The 20,851-nt window shown below is 41.3% G+C and overlaps 1 protein-coding gene across 1 annotated transcript in view; it reads right to left on the bottom strand.

The window, feature by feature from the left end:
* ptprn2 (protein tyrosine phosphatase receptor type N2) overlaps positions 1 to 20,851 on the bottom strand; it is a 1,138,884-nt gene that overhangs the window by 100,245 nt on the left and 1,017,788 nt on the right. Inside the window, exon 14 of the mRNA XM_069914734.1 lies at positions 11,299 to 11,493. Coding sequence (XP_069770835.1) covers positions 11,299 to 11,493 — 195 coding nt within the window. The remainder of the gene's footprint in view (positions 1 to 11,298; positions 11,494 to 20,851) is intronic.

The raw sequence follows: 20,851 nt of genomic DNA, 5'->3' as shown, positions 1-20,851 counted from the left end.
AGTTTACCCTGACAAATAGATTGTGACCACCTATCTAGCTTATCTACATCTTTCATGATTTTATGAACCTCGATGAAAACCTCAGCCTCTTCTACTCCAGGGAAAACAGTCCCAGCCTGCTTATAACGCAAGGTTCCAGTCCCGGCAACATAATTGTGAATCTTTTCTCAGCCCCGTTGAATTTAATCACATCGTTCCTATAGCATAGCAACCAGAAAGGCACAGAATAGTTATGTGCAGTCTTACCAACATCTTGTACAGCTGTAAAACGATGTCCTAATTTTTAGTACTTAATGATTCAACAGTCTTGCTGTGTCACAAAATAGCTCCAACACATGAAAATAGTTCCAACACCTTAGGTGGTGTAGAATTTGTGATCTATGCACAGGAGGGTTTCTTGAAGAAGCACATAGATAGTCCAATCAGAGAAGGGGCTATACCAGACTTTGTACTGGGAATTGTGCCTGATCAGATGATCGGAGTTTCAGTGGGAGAGCATTTTGGGAATAGTGATCACAATTCCTTATGCTTCTTGATAGTTATGAATGTCTGGGAAAATGCTAAACTTGGAGAGGGCACATTATGACAACTAGGCAAGAGCTGGGGGAGGAAGGGTTATTGGGAGCAACTGTTATTGAGCAAGTCCATAACTGACATGAGGAAGATGTTCAACGACCAGCTAATTAGAGCCCAGGACCAGCATGTTCCAGCAAGAAGGAAGGACAAAGATGGCAAGGTAAGAGTACATTGGATGATGAGCAAGATCATGATTCTAGTCAAAAAGAAAAACTAAACATATGTAAGGTTTAGGAAGCTAAATTGAGATAAGGTCCTGAAGGAATATATAAAGACTAAAGGAAGGCCAAAAGGGGCCAGGGGATGTCCTTTGTGAGGAGGATTAAATAATCTCAAGGCATGATATGCTTGCATCAAAGAGGATGATTAGGGAGAGGATAGGACCATTCTCTTACAACTAAGGAAGAAACTTATCCTTGGATTCAAAGCAAATGTGCTTGGCTCTTCTGTGCTCAAATTGTAAACTCAGAGGAGATTGCACCTTTGCTACTGCAGCCCCAAACTGTCAAACAACATTCCTCCTCCTACCAAATTGGCCCCTTCCATCAACTCTTTTATATCCAGATTGAAGATGTACTTTTATTTTCTAGCGTTATGAGTCCTGCTCATGGACCTGATTGTTACCTTGTGTTCTAACCTCTTGTATTTGTTTTATTCTGTACTTTAAATAGTTGTGATGTCTTTTTGATCTGGTCAATGTGAGTTGCTTTAAATGTGCTAGATAAATAAATAAACTAAACTAAACTAAATATACATGATGAGTACTTTGCATTGGTTATCACCAATGAGAAGGTCATGGAGGTTGGTGATAGGGAGCAAGGTGAAGAGAATGCTAAGGTGTTAGGGCATTTTGAGATCAAGAAAGAAGTTAGTGATCAAAGACGTCAATTGCTGGATCTTTTCAAGTATTAGGATGGATGCATCTGGGGCCTGATGGGATATATCTATGGCTATTGAAAGAAGCAAGTGAAGAGAATGCTGGGGCCTTGATAAATATCTTGCATCTTTACTACCAGGAGTTCCAGAGAACTGGAAAGTAGAAAGTTATAGGCTTGTGTTATTTTATTATCTGTATTTTTATATTTCTTTTAGCAAAGTTACTTTGGGGGCTGGACAGGAAAAGACACAGATCACAAATTTCTGAGCAGACACGAATGCACTGTCATAAAACTAGGTTTTTGTTCCATTGAAAGCCTGAAATAATGGACTGCTTGCTAGAAAGACACCTGTTTAAATGGAAGGCTTCTTTGCTAGATAAGTCGTGCTTTTGGGAAAAGGAAACCTAAAAATCTTGAATTGCTCAAGCAAGTCATGTGATTGATGGCACTTGAAAAACAGCCTTGAGTATCATCAGCCAGATGGATTTGAAGACAGAATGCAGTGACTTTCTGTGAGATGGGCACTGCTGTTGCATTTTCTTTGGCAGGGGAAAACAACGATTTGCTGTGGGCATTGCAATGGTCACTTGTGAAAAGAAAGCAAGATCATCCTTATTTCTGGATCATGAACATTTTGATGATTACTTGATCTAAAACCTTTGCCTGGGTCTCTGAAAGCATCATGGAGGTCTCAAGTCTCGTAACCCTTACACAACGAACAGGGGAGCTGTGACAAGTCATTCATATGAAGGAACACTTCTCTAAAATCAACACTACAAGATTTTGTGAGTTTTGAGAAGTCTGATGACTTGGTGTCTCAACTACATAATTACTTCTGAACATCAGTTTAAAGATTCTAAGTTTCAACACAAGATTCCTAAGACTGAACTTTGAATTTGACTTCTCAGAATTGTGCTTAAGCTGTAATGATTTGGGTAATCGGTGCACACCATCTACACATTTGCACATAATTTAGAGTTAAGTAAGATTTTATATTATTAATAATAATTAATAAGAATAATTGTTTGAAGATACCATTGTCTTGGTGAATTTCTATTGCTGCCAGTCATCACATAGATAAAATTATATATTTGTTCAAGTTGGGAAATGGAGATAATGCAGGTAGGCCAGTGAGTCTCACATCAGTGGTAGAGAAACTATTGTAAAGGATACTTAGGAAGTGGATTTATGCATATTTGGAAAGGCGTGGTTCAGATGGGGGGTAATCAGGAGGGAAGGTCATATCTTACTTGAGTTTTTTGAGAAGGAGACCAAGGTGGTTGATGAGAGTAGGGTAGTGGATTCTGTCTACATGATACTTCAGTAAGGCAGACGGCAAGGTCTTTCATGCGTGGCAGATCCAGTAGTAATCCACAGTGAATTGACCTTTGGATTCAGAATTAGCTAGCCCATAGATGACAGAGGGTATAGTGAAAGAGTGTAACTCTGGCTGGCTGGTGTTCCACAAGGATTGGTACTGCGGCCCCTAATACATTTAAATAGCTTGGATGAAAGTACGTGGGGAGATTAGTACGTTTGCAGATTCACAAAAATTGGTGAAGTTGTGGATAATATAGAGCAGTGGTTTTCAAACTGCCCCACTAAAATCACATTCCACCTTATGCAATCCCTAGGCCATAGGTGCTCTGTGATTAGTAAGGGATTGCATAAGGTAGTATGTGAGTGGAAGGAAAAAGTTTGAAAACGACTGTTTTAATCATACCCGATTGATTCATTATGTGAACAGTTTCATAACTCCAAAGGAAATGGGTCAATGACAATTTTTCTCAAGCAAAATATTTCAGTAACAATTGGGTCTAGAGCAGTATTCTCAACCTTCCCTTTCTACTCACAGACCACCTTAAGTAATCCCTTACCAATCACAGAGCACATATGGCATAGGGATTGCATAAGGTGGAATGTGAGCAGGCGGAATGTGAGTTTAGGGGGGCAGTTTGAAAGCCACTGGCATAGAGGGTTATCAAATAATTCAAAAAGCAGATTGATTAGTCACAGATATGAGATGAGAAATAGTGAGTTGTGACATGTTGGCAGCTAATGGAAGGGCTCTTGAAAGCAGAGGGATCTGGGGGTTCAGGTCCACAGATCCTTGAAAGTAACCACACAAGTAGAGTGTCAAAGAAGGCATATGGCATGCTTGGCTTCATTGGTTGGGGCACTGAGTATAATGAGTGCATTTCCACTACAGGAAGGATGTGGAGGCTTTAGAATGGGATGAGAAGAGATTTATCAGGAAGTTGACTAGATTACCAGGTATGAGCTACAAGGAGAGGTTGGACAAATTTGTGCTGTAATTTCTGGAGCATCAGAGACTAAGGGGTGATCTGATAGGTTTATAAAATTATGAAAGGCTTTGACAGAGTAGACAGAATCTTTTCCCCAGGGCAAAAATGTCACATACTGGAGGACTTGCATTTAAGGTGAGAAAGTGAGATAATGCAGGGCTAGTTTTTTTTAAATTGAATGTGGTACATGTCTGGAACGGACTGCAAAAGTGTTGGAGAAACTCAGCAGATCAGGTATCATCTAAAGGAAGTAATAGGTAACTAATATTTTGGGCCTGAAAAATCACACAAGTGCTGGAGAAACTCAGCAGGTCAAACAGTGCCTTTATATAGCAAAGGTGAAGATACATCACCAATGTTTCGGGCTGGAGCCCTTCATCCAGCTCAAAACGTTGGTGATGTACCTTCACCTTTACTATATAAAGGCACTGTTTGACCTGCTCAGTTTCTCCAGTAGTTGTGTGTTTTTTCCACTTAACCACGGTGTCAACAGAATCCTATGTTTTACCCCCAATATTTTGGGCCTGAGCCCAAAATAGTTGGGAATGAACAAAAAGCAGGCAGACACCTAAATAAAAAAAGTGGGGGAGGGAGGGAAAGAGGAGAGGAGTAGAGGAAGGGAGTGCGGGGGGAGGAACACAGGCTAAGAGGTTGAGGTCATTTGTTGATACAGGTGGGAAGTAGGAGAAAAACATTGAGAAGTGATGGGGAGGGGAGAGCTCTCTCAATAGAGAGGGAAGGGAAGGGGTGGGGAGTTGGAGGAAAGGAGACAGAGGGATAAGGAGAGAGAGGGACTCATGGGAGGGATTTAATGCAAACTATCCTCAGGAGGGTGCCAGATGGAATATAAGGTATTGTTCTTCCAATTTGCAGTAACCTTGGTTTGGCAGTGCATGAGGCCACATCGGTTTGGGAATGGCATGTGGAATTAAAATGGTTGACCACTGGGCGGTCCCTGTTATTACAGAGGACAGAGCAAAGCTGTTCAACAAAACAATCTCCCAGTCTGCGACCAGTCTCTCCGATTTGCAGGAGGGCACAACAGGAGCACTGAATGCAGTAGATGACCCCTGCAGATTCACAAGTGAAGTGTTGCTTCACTTGGAAGTACTATTTGGCGCCCTGAATAGTGGTGAGGGAGGAAGTTTGGATGCAAGGGCAGTACTTCTTGCAGTCACAGGATAGGTTTTGAGGGGGAAGGAATGAGTGGATGAGGGAGTCCTGGAAGGAGTGGTCCCTGTGGAAAATGGAAAGGAAGGGGAGGAGATGATGTGTCTGGCGGTGGGATCATGATGTAGGTGATGGAAATTGCGGAAGATAATGTGTTGTATGTGGAGGGTGGTGGGGTGGTAGGTGCAGACAGGGGAATCCAGTCCTTCTGTTGTGTGGCAGATGTGTGGGAAATATAAGAAATATGGGTAAGGGCTGAGTTGATTAGAGTGGAGGGGAAGCCACGTTTTTTTTTGAAGGAGGACAATCTTAGATATTCTGGAATGGAAGACCTCATCCTGAGAGCAGATGCAGCAAAGGAATAGAATCCTTACTGGAGACAGGCAGTGAAAAGGTGTAGTCGAGGTAACTGTGGGAGTTGTAGAAAATATCTGTCGAGAGTTTGTCTCCCGAGATGGAGACAGAGATCAAGAAAGGAAAGAGTGTTGCCTGAGATGGACCAAGTGAATTTGGAGGTCAGGGTGAATATGTATCCTGTGGAAGCAGGAAAGTTTTACTTTAATATGGGAATCATGTTTAGTTTAAACAGTCGGGCCAAAGGGCCTGTTCCTGTGTAATTCTATGTTCTAATATTCCCATAGGATTCTTGCAAATGCTCTTGCCTTCACATTTCAAACCCGAAAAAAGTCAAAATCTATCCTGACGTAAACACTTGGACAAAAGAATAATCCTTCATCAGAAATTATTCCAAATTCAGAATCACCTTTTCAATGACTTTACTAACTGTAAATATATAAAAAATAAAAATGAGAAAACAATAAAATATCAGTTTAGGTCTGGTAGCAACCTACTCAAAGAGTTAGAATATTTGGGGGGTATTAACCATATTTTGAAAAACAAATCCACGTTCCTTGATGCTGGGAATAATCAACCATGCCAAATTTACACTTTCATTCATTTTGTTTTAATGGTGTCGCATGTGGATTTCAACAAATCTACATGGATTACCGATCAATCACAATAGCCTTGCAATGCACTGATCAGTGGCAAGTCAACAATGACCTGGTAACTGATGGTAATTTTTAAATGTTAACATGACTTTGAATGTGTATGTGATATTATTACTGATTTCAATTTAAATCTTATGGAGACTTAAAAAAAGCCTAATGCAATGAAATAAAGAAACTACTCAAAAGATAAACCAGATTATTGGGTCAAAAGTAGGGTTGTCTCCCAAAACACCCCTAACCTAAAATAAATTAATTCCTATGACCATGGGTAACAAGATCATGGACATCTGGTGCCAGAAAGGGATCAGGCGTATCAATGACTCTTATGAGAAGGGGAAGCTCATGTCATTTAAGCAATTAAAAAATAAATTTGATTTATCAAATAGGACCACCTTCTGCTATCTTCAATTAAGATTTTTTTTTGAGGGATAAATTAGACCCATATATGGTCCTGCCGCTGTGTAGTGACATGGAGGCTCTAATTCGAAAGGGGATCACACCTAAATTCATCTCTGTTATGTATCTCCTGTTCCAAAATGAAGGCCTGAAACCAGGGCTCCATAATCGAGGCAAAGATGGGCATCAGACTTAGGAACAACAATTCATGAACGATGCTGGTCCGACCTAGGTTGGGACAGCATGAAGGCGGCCATTAATCCCAGATATAGGCTGGTGCAATACAATTTCTTGCACCAGCTGAATCTTACCCAGCAGAAATTACAGAAGGTAAAATCAGAAATCTCTGAATCGTGTTTTAGATGCAGCATAGAGACAGGAACTTTTGTGCACTCAACCTGGCTATGCGCCAAGGTGAGATCTTTTTGGGTAGAGTTAGGGGGCATTTTGGAAAATATTACAGGGTGGAATATCCACAGGATCCAGCACTGTTCCTGTTGGGTGATATTATGGATGCTAGTCCAAGGCTGTCCAAACTCCAAATTCAATTTGTGAAAGTTGTGTTGGCGGTGGCCAGAAAATACATAACGGTTAACTTGAAACCTGACTCCCAACTAAGCACAGTACGATGGAACACAGAGATGCGGAGCTGTGTTCCCCTAGAGAAAATTGCTTGTAATTTAAGAGGGAGATGCGACACGTTCGTTAAGGTGTGGCAGTCATACTTACAATACCTTGAGACGCAAGTGTGATTAACCTTCCCAATGCCTTTCTCAAAAGGAAACAGTGGACAATTGATATATATTTGGCTGTTAAAGTTCGGGTGGGAAGGAGGATGAAGGATGGGAGGGGAGGAAGAAAAAAAAGTGAAGATTTGTAGCGGGCTGAGTGACCGCGTGATTAGACGGGCCAAATCGCCACCCCAGTTGGCTGACACAAGATGGCGTGGGACCCCCTTCACTCCCGAGGAGAAGCCCATGGTTGATGCCAGGTGTTGCCCAGGGGAACTCCCCACTTCCCGGTGGCACATCACTATCCAGGGAGTGACGCCACGTTGCGCTGACGTCACTTCCGGAAGCTGGTGCACACGACACTGGAAGTGGGTGTTCCCTAATGTGCAGGGTGAGGAATTAAAATAATCAAGTCAGTTACTGGTTCACCTTCACACCATGTGGATGTCTTTTCATTCCGTAGTGCTGCCATAGCAGACGCTACAGACACGATATGAAATGTTCTGTAAAAGGGGTGGATTGACTCCCTATAAAGATTGTAAAGTGCAAGTTTAAAATTACAAATAAAATTTTCAAAAAATAAACTTCTTTCACTCTATTCTCAAAATATCAGCCAAAAAAATTCAAGGCTGACTTATAAAACTCTTGATAATCAGAAAAAGGCACAGCAACAAGTGAAATCTCAACATGCATTGTATCATCATGGATTCCAAAATACTCGAAGGAACATGATCATCAATATATTTTCAACAATACTGTCATGAAGCAAAATGAAAGTGATCTGGGACCTTGGTCCCTCAACCCCTCATTTTGTTCTCCAGCCAACTTATCACAAACAAGGAATTAGATCTTTAACACTAAGTCCTGCATTTATTTAAAACAAAATTAGATATAACAGTCCCTTCTGGCCCATGCTGCCCCAAAACCCCAATTAACGTACAACCCCCAAATGTTTTGAAAGGTTGGAGAAAACCAGAGCGCCTGAAGGAAGCCCTTGCAGTCACGAGGAAAACGTACAAGTTGCTTACAGACAGCCGGGGTAGTGTATATTTGGAAAAATAGTTAGATTACTTCAGCCTATTCCACGTCAATGGCTACACCAATAGCCAGAAGTAAAGTTTAGAGTGATCATCTCAGCCAGAAACCAGTTTACAACAGAATTCAAAAGGAACAGTCTATTTATTCCGCTAAACAGGAAAGTCTGCAGATGCTGTGGTTGTAGTGCAATAAACAAAAGAGCTGGAGGAACTTACCAGCATGTATAGGAAGCAAAGGGATATAACCAATGTTTCGAGTCTTAACGAAGGGCCAGGCCCGAAATGTTGGGTACATCCCTTTGCTTCCTATGTACACTACATGTCCTGCTGAGTTTCTCCAGCACTTTTATGTGTTGCAGTCTATTTATTCAACCTCATTGATGTTTTTATGGAAATATTATCTATTTTATACCTATTGATGTTCATCCTTCAAAAGAGAATGGAAAGAATAAAAATGGACGTATAGCAAAATAGCTGCAGAATATAACCAATTTATTTTTTAGGGCAATTAAAGTGGACTGATGGTGATTAAATTTAATTTTATCTTTGTGGTTGGGAAAATACTGAAAACCGTTAGCGCAACACCTTTACAACGCCAGTGATCAGGACTGGGGTTCGAATCCCATGCTGTCTGGAAGAAGTCGGTATGTTCTCCCTGTGTCTGTTTGGGTTTTCCCTGGCGCCTCCGGTCTCCTCCCACCATTGGAAGCATACCAGGGGTGTAAGTCAGTTGGGTCTAAATCGGGCAGCATGGACTCGTGGGCTGAAATGGCCCGTTACTAGGCTGTATGTCCAAATTAAAAAAAAAATATATTATAAAGTATGCATAGCAGGATACTTAGAACAAATGCAAAGTGGTTTTATGAAAAAGAAATCCCATTTGATGACTGAAATACAGTGATTTGAAGATGTTATAAGCAAGGTGTATATAAAGGAGCCAGTAAGTAAGTGCATTGGATTTCCAATTGGCGTTGTGAAGCTGCCATTTAAAAGGTTACAATGCAAGGAAGAAGCATGTATAATTGGAGGAATTATAATAGAGGATTGATTAACTCACAAGTGAGTAAGGATAAATGGGACATTTCCAGGTTAGCAAGATATAACTAATGAGCTGCCTTGATGAACCAAATGACTTAAAAACCAAATTGGCCATTACTGCAATAACAGGAGACAAAGCAAGTGGGAAGATGGATGCAAAATGAAATTAGATTTCACCCATTTTAATGCATGAAAGAAATACATTTCATCTTAATACTGAGCCAAATGTCACCAAAAATTTGCAAATTTGGGACACACTTGCTAAAGGAGGTGGCAATCATGGGTTAATGTCACATAAAAAAATTTTGGGAGCCAACTAAAACATTCAAACTTGGAGAAACTGACACCTCATTTAGAAGCTGTCTGCTGGGAAGAAGGTCACCTGTACTTGCAGTGCACCTGCTCTCTCTGTGGTAGTCACACAGGGACAAGGGTTCAGTGGTGCAGTGAGGTGGCATTCCACATCAAGCTACAGAGTAGGCGCATGTCATGACCAGCCTGGAGTCAAAGTGGTCTCTGTGAGTGAAAGATGAAAGTCTGCTCGCTGTGAGTGTCATCCATTCACAAAAGTGCTGGAGAAATGCCTGAGCCCCTCGTCATACTTTGATGAAGGGCTCAGGCCCGAAACGCTGGTTATATATCTTTGCCTCCTATGGATGATGCGGGATCTGCTGAGTTTCTCCAGCTCTTTTGTGTATTAATTAGTCTCTGTGAGTGCTGCCCTTCCCTGAAAGAGCAGTAAATGAGAAACAAAGTTGAGAGTCAGTGTCGACAAAACAAATGTTGCAGTGAGGACCCTTTAATTCATGCATGGTTCTGAACTTGCTGTGTGAGGTAACCCTTGTTTTACTGTGAGGGAACCACAAAGATCAATGCTTACAGAATTCTGGTTGTATTTCTGTTGAGAAGTTGGAAACAGCCAGTGTGCCCAATCTTGACATCATAATTGATGTCAAATTAGAGAACATGGATCAATATGATTGGTTTTGATAGAACAAGAGAAAAGGAAGGTTTGTGGCAAAAAAGCCTCTGAGAGATGAGGAATTTTTTTTAATGCAGTGACTGGGTAAGTTCTGTTGGAAAGTGGAGAGAGAATTCAATAGTAATTCGCAAAGGGAAATTGGATAAATGTACGCAAAGGAAAAAGGGAATTAGATTGATCATGAATAGGATTAATTAGGTTGGCCTTTCAGAAAGCTGTCACTCGCATAATAGAATTTATTTCTTCTGTGCCTTTAAATTCCTTGACAGCTTACTGTCTATTTCAGACATACATTACCAAGTGGATAAATGACAATACCCATGATGCTTAACATTATTCTGTACTGAGTTGTCTGTTTGACTTGCATCCCAATCACTCCTTAAACATTTATTCCTCCACCCACAGGCACACTGTGGCTCCAGGGACTCCCAGCTGCAGCTACGGTGACAGCACCTTCCAAACCTACAATCTCTCCCATCGTGTAGACGATTGCGGCCAGTACATGGGAACACCCCCACCAGCATTTACCCCTCAAAACCATCCAATCTTGGAAATATATCTCCGTTTCTTCGCTATTGTCGGATCCAAGTCTTGAAACTGCCACCCAACAAAATCCTGGGAGCACCTTCACCAGAGGGATTGTAAAGGTAGTGGTGAGTAGGACAGTTCGCCACTGCCTTCCCAAGTGCAAGACACTGGCCCGTGGGTCTAGTTCAGGTAAACAAGATGGTTGGCATGGACATCTTGGACTAAAGGACCCATGTCTCTATGAGTCAATTAGGGTTGTAGAATAAATGCGAGCTTTACCATCAATGCCCACAAGCCAAAAAGAAAATTTAAAAAAAAGTATTATTTACTGACAGTCCAGAACAAATGTTCACTAGCTTTATATCATAATGTGAAGTACAGATTTTGTTTTTGAGCAGTTGCTCGGTGAATGCAATCTCCAATTACACTGAAACAGGAAAGGAATGAACTTTGCATTTCATTTCAGGAGTCCCACTGCATTTTACAACTATTCAATTAAAACCAGCGTGGGCATTAGAAGTCGTAGTGAGGAGTGAACAGACAACCTAATTTGCTTGTATTAGGTTCAAAACAGGAAGCGACTACGCTTCGCCCACCAGTACCAATGAGTGATATGAGAGGAATTACAGCGAAGATGAAAGATTACCAGTATCATGTGCCCCGTGGATATGTCCATGTTGGACTGGACTGGCTCCTCACACCAGGAGGATGTGCTGCTGTGAGCGGAAGGGCTCGGCTGTGGGCCATCGCTGAACTGGGAGGAGACGCTGTTGATGCGAGAGGCGTGAGCCGTCTCTGGACGCTCCGATGTCTTGATGGCCATCCGCTGGCGGCAGAGCTCCTGTATCGGAGGGAGGGAGAGAAAATAGAGCAGGTTGGAACACATCCAGTGATTTTTAAATGGCTGACATTTGGGAAGGAGGTGGGATTCTGCCTATGTTATCAAGATAGCTGGGCTTGAGGGCAAAACTGAAGTGAGATATTGTCCTGCATCAGCTCCCAGCCATCATAAAGGACTAGATGACCTCAAGAAAATAAACGCTAACACTCGAATGCCCAGAAAATCAAGTCTATTACTTTCAGTTACTGGTCCTTCTTTCAACTTAAAGACAAACAGAAAATACTGGAGATACTCAGCAGCCTATGCAACGTCTTGTAGAGTTCGTAGCGGAGTCACTGTTTCAGGCTACTGAACCTTCCTTACAGTGCACTGGCCTGAAACATTAACTCTGTTTCTTTGCACACAGTTACTTTGCTTTGATAGATCTGTAAAAGGACTCCAGGTTGTCCCTGAAATTGAAACAATGTTCAGCAGGCCAGGCAGTATCCTTGGAGAGAGAAACAGCGTTAATATTTCAGTGGGCTGATAGAAGCAGCAGACTTGCCTTCTTGCTCTGCACTGCAAGGCAAAACCCACCAGCACTTTAAGAAATTAGTCATGTGTCAGAAGCAAGCTATACATTTTATAATAGGAAACAAAATACTGGGAGTCTCTTCTCTAGGCGATGTTGCAATAGCCTGGCATTGTCACTAGTTATTGCACTGAGAAAGACCAAGATTTCCATTTGCTGATTCTTTTTATCACCATATGGTTTACAATCAAAGTATCTATGAAGTATCTTGCAGCAAAGAAGCCACCAAGCTAGGAAGATAGATCTAAGCTAACTGGTAGCTAGACAGAGAGGAGTCGAGTAAAAATAATTTCACTTAATAAGCAGCAGGTATGTGGAAATGATTGTCTGAAACGCAGAAATCCCAACAATATTTTAAAACTACACTGGTGATCAGAAAGAGCTGCAAGGACTGAGAAGTGGAATAAAGCTCAAGATTATTTTTGGCCGGTGTTGACACAATAATCCGGTTCGGATGATGGCGGCGCTTCTCCAAACCTGTTGCTACCATAGAGGTTAAATAAGGTGCCCTGCAATTATTTTTAATTGATGAACATTGGTCGGTAGAGCACTGTGGAGATGTGGAGCTGTGGAAATGTGTGAACTGCGAAGTAAGGTACAGACCTATGGAAGAAAGCTGAGGGACTGCACAGCCTGGTCTGCTGTGGTGACCAGGTCTCTGTTGTGGGGACTAGGCCTCCAGACTTCGACGTTGCTTGCTACCAATGGCCGAGGAGGAGACGCTGTGACCTGCTTTGTGGAGGTGTGCCGGAGCGGGCTGCGTCATACGCCTGGCTGGGAACATCTGAAGATCTGTATCTTCTGCAGTGGAAGTGTTGGGAAGCCTGGAGCAGCCATGTCGGCTGCCTGGCCTGGAAGTTCTGGAGGCTGTGCTGCCTTGGAGAGCGGGGCCCTGAGATGGATGGTGGGGTCAGCGAGGAAGACGTTGGATCTCCCTGTCGCTACTGTGCCAAAGCTTGTGGACCAATATGGACATGTGAACTGTGTGGCAGTCCTTCAAACTACTAGACTTTTTAAAATCTAAGTCTATTTTTTTTCTCATCTTTTGTTGTATTTTTTGAACTGTGAATTTTTATTCACTATGTAGCTCTGACTAGGTGTGGTCCAGACTCGTGTAGTTTTTCTCTTTTGTTTTGTCTGGTGTAGGAATGGCGTATCTTGTATTGTCTAGATTGTTTTTGTGTAATCTCATGATGTGTAGGTAGCATTACAGTTTGGAGGAATGTAATTTCATTTATTACTGTGTACTGTTTTACTACAGTCTGGTCTTAAGTGACAATAAAGGGATCGTATTGTATCGTATTGTAATGTCCTCCTTACCTATGTACATTTTTATGATTCTATGATTGTAGCATTTAAAAAAAAACCATACATCTTTATGTTTGAGTTAGTTTAAGATAAATTCCATTCTGCAATCCTTCCGTTCATTAAAAATGACCATTGAAAACTGTCACTCGGGGTTGAAATGAAGATTAATTCAGCCTTATTGATGATTTTCCATTCACGGTTTATGAACGTCACTTAGCAAAGCCGGTATTTATTGTCTAGGAACAAACAAGACAGTTAAAAGTAAGCCACATGATGAGTCTAGTGTCATACATAGGTCAGATGATGGCAGATATCCTTTCTAACAAGGCTTTAGTAGAGAAGATTGGGTTTTCATGGAAGAAGAGGATTTATTAGACAGGATGCTTGAACTGAATAGATTTTCATGAAGAAACAGGTTTTTCAAATAAAGTAATTTCTCAATCTTGTCCCCTACAATCCACTCAGATTTCAGCGGTCCTACTATTCTAGCCTCTTAATTATCATGTAATTCCTCCCCAATTGGCAGTCGTGTTTTCATCTCTCTCTCCACCCCAGTTCCAAGGTTCCCTCTTTGAACTTCTCCATATCTCTATGTTCCTTTAAGGTGCTTCTTGAACGCAATCACTTTGCCTGATGTGGCCCTGGACCAGAGTTTTGTTTACCAAATCGCCTAAGAAATTCAGGCTGAAAATGCATCAATGCAAGACTCAAAAATAGATATTGCAAAGACAAAAATTCCATGAACATATTTTGTGCATGTTTCTGAGTAAGGAATTGGGAAAGGAATGATAGATTTTATGCTGTGAGAATTTTGTGTACCTTACCATTGCTCAAATGATCTCAGCATTTCGGAAACACCTAAAATTCACTGTGAACAAGATTTTCACCTCCATTGGTCTGAATCATGACTAGTTTTGCTCACATGCAAAAGAATCAGGTTTTGAAAGTACTAAAGGCTGAGAATGAATGTTACAGTAGAAGTCCAAACTGCTCAGGGATTGGGTCAGTCCAGATTTTCGGCTTTTGGGAAGGGTGAGCTCATGCACTTTGGCAGAAGGAATCAATAGGCAGATATAATTCCAAGAAGGCAGGTGGGCCATTTCAAATGGAGATACACAGAAAATAAACTCTTCATGACTCTAACAATAATACATACTCTGTATATGTAACATATCCCTGTTTGCATTTGAATTGCACAGTGTTACTTGTACAAATTGGATGATAAGTGAACTTGAATTCTATTCACAGAGAGTGACGAATCTCTGGAATTCTCTACCCTGAAGGGTGACGGAAGGTTATGGAGGCTAGCTCACTGGAGGTATTTAAAGGGAAAAAAGATTTTTTTTTAAATTGGGAAACTGACACAGGAGAGGCCATGATCATACTGAATGACAGGGCAGGCTTGAGGGGTGTACTGGCCTACATCTGTTCCTATTTCTTGTACTCTTGTGTTCCATGATGCAAAGTCGAGCAGCAGATTGTCATATGTAGCAGATTTTCATCAGAGGGAACCTGAAGAATGCTGAGACACGGTTTTGGAGAGAAAGCTGACTTTAATTCTCAGAGTCATGCTTGTGTTGATTTGCATCTTAAGGTTTGTCCAACATTCTGAGTTGCTTGGAACAGTTCAAGAAGTTTGTTAACACCGCATTAGTGTCATAAGAATGGGGACAGAGATTTTAAGATTAACGTAGACAACCGCTCCTATCGGCTGCTCTGTACCCGCTGCAATTGTGTTGTATCCACCGTGCTCGCCACAGCACTACTGCCCATGTGCGAGGCGCAGCAATTAAAATTGGAGCATGGCTGGTAGCAAACGCCAATACAAGAAACTCACGATGTACATAGTGTTGTTTGAGTTTAACAGTAAAGCGTTGACTAGAGTTCCCACTTGTGTTGTCTGCTTATTCGGTGCGATAACAAACAGTTACATTTTGCAATTCTAGCAAAGTTGGATTGCATTGTTGCATCCAGTACATAAACAGAATCAAAAGTTGTATCCTTCCCCCAAATATAGTGTTTGATGCGCTCACTGGACAAAGATAAAAATGGGGTAGTGCTCATATTTAACTTTATAGTCTGTTATTAACAGATGTTGCCACAGTGTAATAAAACTTAAGCTATTAGAAATATTCCACAGGTTAGACAACTTATGGTCAATGGCTTTGCTAGACCATGACCAGCCCTACCATTCCATTGGTGATCTGTAACCTAACCCCATCATCTACTATTTTCTCAATTTCCATGAATATCTTTGATTGACACAAATGTACCTGTCTGAAACTGGAAATGAACAACTAACATGGTAGGAACTTCCACTTACACCAGAGCATTCCTAACAATGCAGAAATGGGCTCTCATATATGCTGATTGCAAAGTTTAAATACTCTACTCCCATTGCTCACATTTGGCCTGTATCCCTCTGTTCCTCTCCTATCCTGGCAGCGGTTCTAATGCCTTTTAAATAATGGAACGGCAAATATTCATGGCCCTCTGCGTGAGGTTTGCCTTCATTAGCTGAGACATAGGTACAAATGCAGGGAGATTGGGACACATATTTACAAAATGTTGGTTAGGCCACCTCTGGAATAAATTTTTCAAGATGTTTTCTCTGGTCGATGTATCTTGGGGGATAATATCAGGAGTGGGAGTGGGCAACCATTTGATTGAGAGAAAGAAAATTGCTTCTCTGAGAATGCAGTGAATCTTTGTAATTCTCTGTGATTGCTGAGTTATTTAGTATATTGTAGTCTGAGATAAATAAATAAGCTTTTGAACCAGACATTAAGGATTGTGGGAAACAGACAGAAAAATGGGGCAGGTCAACAATCATAGAGTCATAACTCTACCATTCTTTGGCTTAACTCAGTCATGCCAACCAAGTTGGCACTCGAGGCTAGTTCCATTTACCTGCATTTGGCCTTTATCCTTCTTAATCACACACCGAATAAGCACACATTCGCACTGAATAAGCAGACAACACAAGTGGGAACTCTAGTCAACGCTTTACTGTTATTTTGAATGTTGAAATCATATCCTCTTCTAAAGTTTCTTCCTTATTCCAGATACGGGCCACCTTCTCGGAGAAGAGCTTGCCCCTTGGGACCCTCTTAAATCTCTCCTATCCCACGTTAAACCCTTTCATTCCAGTATTGTCTCCCCGGGAAAAGGACCTTATTTATGCCCTTCATGAATTTATGTCATCTGAAACATGGACAATTCTGATCTGATATCCAAAACAAATGAAATATCTTTCTAGACCGCTGATATGGACAATTTTACCAATTTTCTGTCTTGGCCTGATGATTCTAATTCTTGTACTCAGTTTAAAATGCTTCTGATTTGCTTTAATGATGACCTATCTGCTCTCCATTCAGAGTTAAGGTATATCGTGGGTAATGTCACACACCAAGAAAACAATATGTGAAGAGTTCTGTCAGAGAAGAAACAACAGTAGGTGTGGCATCACACAGAATTTAAACAAGACATTAGTCCACTAATGACTCTTCGTAAAGATAGAGTAACTCTTGGACACAGAGTTCAAGACTTCTTTTAAAGTAAGAAGGAGGGACAAGGGACTGTGGATGCTGGAGTCAGGAGCAAATAAAAATTCCTGGAGGATCTCAGCAGATTGAGCAGTATCAGTGGCTCGTTTTCTGAGTGGCAGGCGGTGACCAGTGGGGTGCCACAGGGATCTGTACTGGGACCCCAGCTGCTCACAATTTACATTAATGATCTGGATGAGGGGATTGGATGGAATATCTCCAAATTTGCAGATGACACTAAGCTAGGAGCGGTTGTGTGCATGGAAGAGGGGGTCAGGAAGCTCCAGTGTGATTTGGATAAATTGAGGGACTGGGCAGATCCATGGCAAATGCACTACAATGTGGATAAATGTGAGGTTATCCACTTTGGTAATACAAACCGGAGGGCAGATTACTCTTTGAATGGCAATAGATTAAGAGATGGGGAAGTGCAGAGAGACCTAGGGGTACTTGTACACCAGTCTCTGAAGCATGCAGGTACAGCAGGCGGTTAAAAAGGCAGATCGTATGTTGGCCTTCATATCAAGAGGGTTTGAGTATAGGAACAAGGATACCTTACTGCAGCTGTACAGGGCCTTGGTGAGACCCCACCTGGAGTATTGTGTGCAGTTTTGGTCACCTTATCTAAGGAAGGATGTTCTTGCAATGGAGGGAGTGCAGAGGCGATTCACCAGGCTGATACCTGGAATGGCAGGAATGACTTATGAGGAAAGATTGCGCAAATTAGGATTGTACTCGCTGGAGTTTAGAAGATTGAGAGGGGATCTCATAGAGACCTATAAAATTCTGGCAGGACTGGACAGAATGGATGCAGATGGGATGTTTCCAAGGATGGGAAAATCCAGAACCCGGGGCCATGGTTTGAGGATAATAGGCAAACCATTTAGGACCGAGATGAGGAGGAATTTCTTGTACCAGAGGGTGGTGAATCTGTGGAATTCATTGCCACAGAGGGCAGTAGAGGCAGGTTCATTAAATCTATTTAAAAGGGAATTAGATCTATTTCTTCAGTATAAGGGTATTAAAGGTTACGGAAAGAAGGCGGGGACGGGATACTGAACTTTAAGATCAGCCATGATCTCGTTGAATGGCGGAGCAGGCTCGAAGGGTTGAATGACCTACTCCTGCTCCTATCTTCTATGTTTCTATGTTTCTATGTAAGGAGTTATGTCTTGTGTCAAAACCCTAATGCAGGTTGCTGAGTTCTTCTAGTAATTTGCTTTTGTTCTTTTAATATACCCTCTCTGCAGCTTTATTAGAAGCGAGGTGAAGAATAGCATTGTATCACATAAAGCTCTCAAATAAATGTAAAGTGAACTGCAGTCCATTGTAGGACACAATTTCTAACAGTACTGCCATGTGTAGCTGCATCTACCGAGAAAATCTAGAGGAAATGCTTCCATTGGAGAGCAGTAGCAATCATCACGGATCCACGCACCCCCCCCCCCCCCCCCACCCAGGCACATGCTCTGTTCTCACTGCTGCCATTAGGAAATAGTATACTTGCACCACCAGGTTCAGGTACAGCTGCTACCCCTCCACCTCCAGACTTCTCAACAATAAACTCAATCAGGGACTTATTTAAAGACTCTGACTTTTGCACTTCATTGATTTTTATTTCTTTTTTTCCATTATTACAGTCAATTTGTCTATATTTTTTTATTTGTTTGCATGTACAGTATACGTTGAGTCAGTTTTTTTTTGCACGGCCAATAAAATAAGTGGTAATTCTGCCTTGCAGGGAAGAGAATCTCAGGATTGTGTGCGATGTAATTTATGGACTTTGACAATAAATATGAAATGTCTAGATTCAGTTCATTAATCTAATGTACCCAGAAGGAAATGACCACAGCCTTTTTGACAAAAAATCTACATGGATTTGTTGCAATGGCAACATTGGCCATTTTCACACTTGTGATTCTGTCTCATCCTTGAATTTGTCCCATTGTGGGAAAAATGCAGGAATGGACACAATTCTTCTAGCTCTTAATCAACGTTAGGCCAATAGATAAAACTCATGGGCAGTGGCCGTTATATTGACAGTTCTTGTGTTCAGCTTGACTACAGTTCTTATCCTCAGGATATCTGGACACATTCTTGATAGTTGATAACTCAAACACGTTATTATAACTGTAAAGCTTCATTTTGGATGCCTGTTATTTGATGTATGCACCAATAAACAGAGAGTTAAAGCTGGAGTTGTAGACACTTCTGTCCAATCAATTCTTGGTCCAATCATTGCCCGTAATCACTGGCTGCTGTAACATACTATTTATGGCATAATCCCATGACTTTCATTATGTGCTGAATAAGCCTTGAGTTTGACTAAGGGATAGTGTCCCTCACCATCATGGTATAGTATACAGCTCTGTCAGTCTGCATCTCTAATGGCTTTCCTGCTTGCAACCCAATTGCTTGAAAAGTGATTGCTTTGCAAAGTACATTCTGAGTTATCTGCTGTGATTATAATATTGTGAAAATTCACTGGAGGAAATGTTCTCTCTGTCCTAAAATGGCACCATGGCCCCTGTCTGTTGTGTTTGGTCATGTGTCTTTTCTTCTCATTTGAATAACACATGAATTATTTAAAATAATATTTGCATGGGGATTGGTTGTCACCACAGTTAGAGTGAATTATGCCACTTCCAGTCTCATATTGTTGTTAATTTGGTCCACAGCCATACAACAATGCACAATAACTACCTTTCAATCTGCACCAAAAATAGATGATCTCATCATGATTGGACCAAGAATTGATTGGACAGAAGTGTCTACAACTCCAGCTTTAACTCTCTGTTTATTGGTGCATACATCAAATAACAGGCATCCAAAATGAAGCTTTACAGTTATAATAACGTGTTTGAGTTATCAACTATCAAGAATGTGTCCAGATATCCTGAGGATAAGAACTGTAGTCAAGCTGAACACAAGAACTGTCAATATAACGGCCACTGCCCATGAGATTCTTTCTGGAATCTTGCAACATTTTAATGCATGACCTGTTTTCTTACATGTCACTTAGCTGACCTGAGGTTATGCAGTTTGCAAACTCTTCTATGTAGCTTGCTATCTGATGCATTCCCAGGAAGCAGGTCACTGCAATAAAGAAGCTCTACAAATGCAAGGAATTTTTGCTGGCATTGTCTCTATTCCCTTAATATTGATACGATAGGATCATGTGTTGAGATTGATGAGAATTGATTCTCAAAGGTAGTTCCAACAGAGTGGGGTCTTAGGTGAATCCTCCTGCTTTAGTTCCGAGCTTGTACCATCTGGGCTCTTCTTCCACATCTCTCACCTTGATTGAATATCCAAATGAGGGTGTATAATTCCGTATGAGCAATTTTTCCTCCTGATTCCTGCTGTGGCCCCACTTTAGCTTCCATGTGAGCAGGCAGTGAAACCCATGATCCACCCATGTGGTCACTTCATGCACAATTGAAGAGCAGATAAGGGAATCTGCTAATCAAGATCTGAACTAGGAGGAATTTGTTTTTCTGACTTATTGACTTTTGGCCGGACTAGCATGGACTACTCATCAATAACTGCCCTTGAAATGAATGCCTTCTCTATAGGGGATTAGGGCACCATTCTGGGTCAGTTAGTAGAACTACTGCCTCACAGCATTAACAAACTGGGTTTGACCCTGAACACTGGTACGAACTGTATAGAGTTTGTACATTCTCCCGTCATCTGTGTTTTGGTTAGTTTATTGTTAGCAATTCTTTTTTTTAGATATTTTATTTTTGATTTTTCAAAGACTCAGGCAAATCCAATAAACTGAATTTACATTCTCTTTCCGCCTAATATGATTTAGAGTGTCCTTATTTCTCCATCCTTACACCCTCCCTTAAATTAGACAAATACCAAAATATAAGATAAAGACATACAAAAACCACCTAAATACCTACAAAGAAAATGATCCTCCTCGAAG

The sequence above is a fragment of the Narcine bancroftii genome, chromosome 1 (genome assembly GCF_036971445.1).
Source record: "Narcine bancroftii isolate sNarBan1 chromosome 1, sNarBan1.hap1, whole genome shotgun sequence".
In the NCBI taxonomy this organism is placed as follows: Eukaryota; Metazoa; Chordata; class Chondrichthyes; order Torpediniformes; family Narcinidae; genus Narcine; species Narcine bancroftii.
This window is presented reverse-complemented; position numbering and strand designations above follow the sequence as displayed.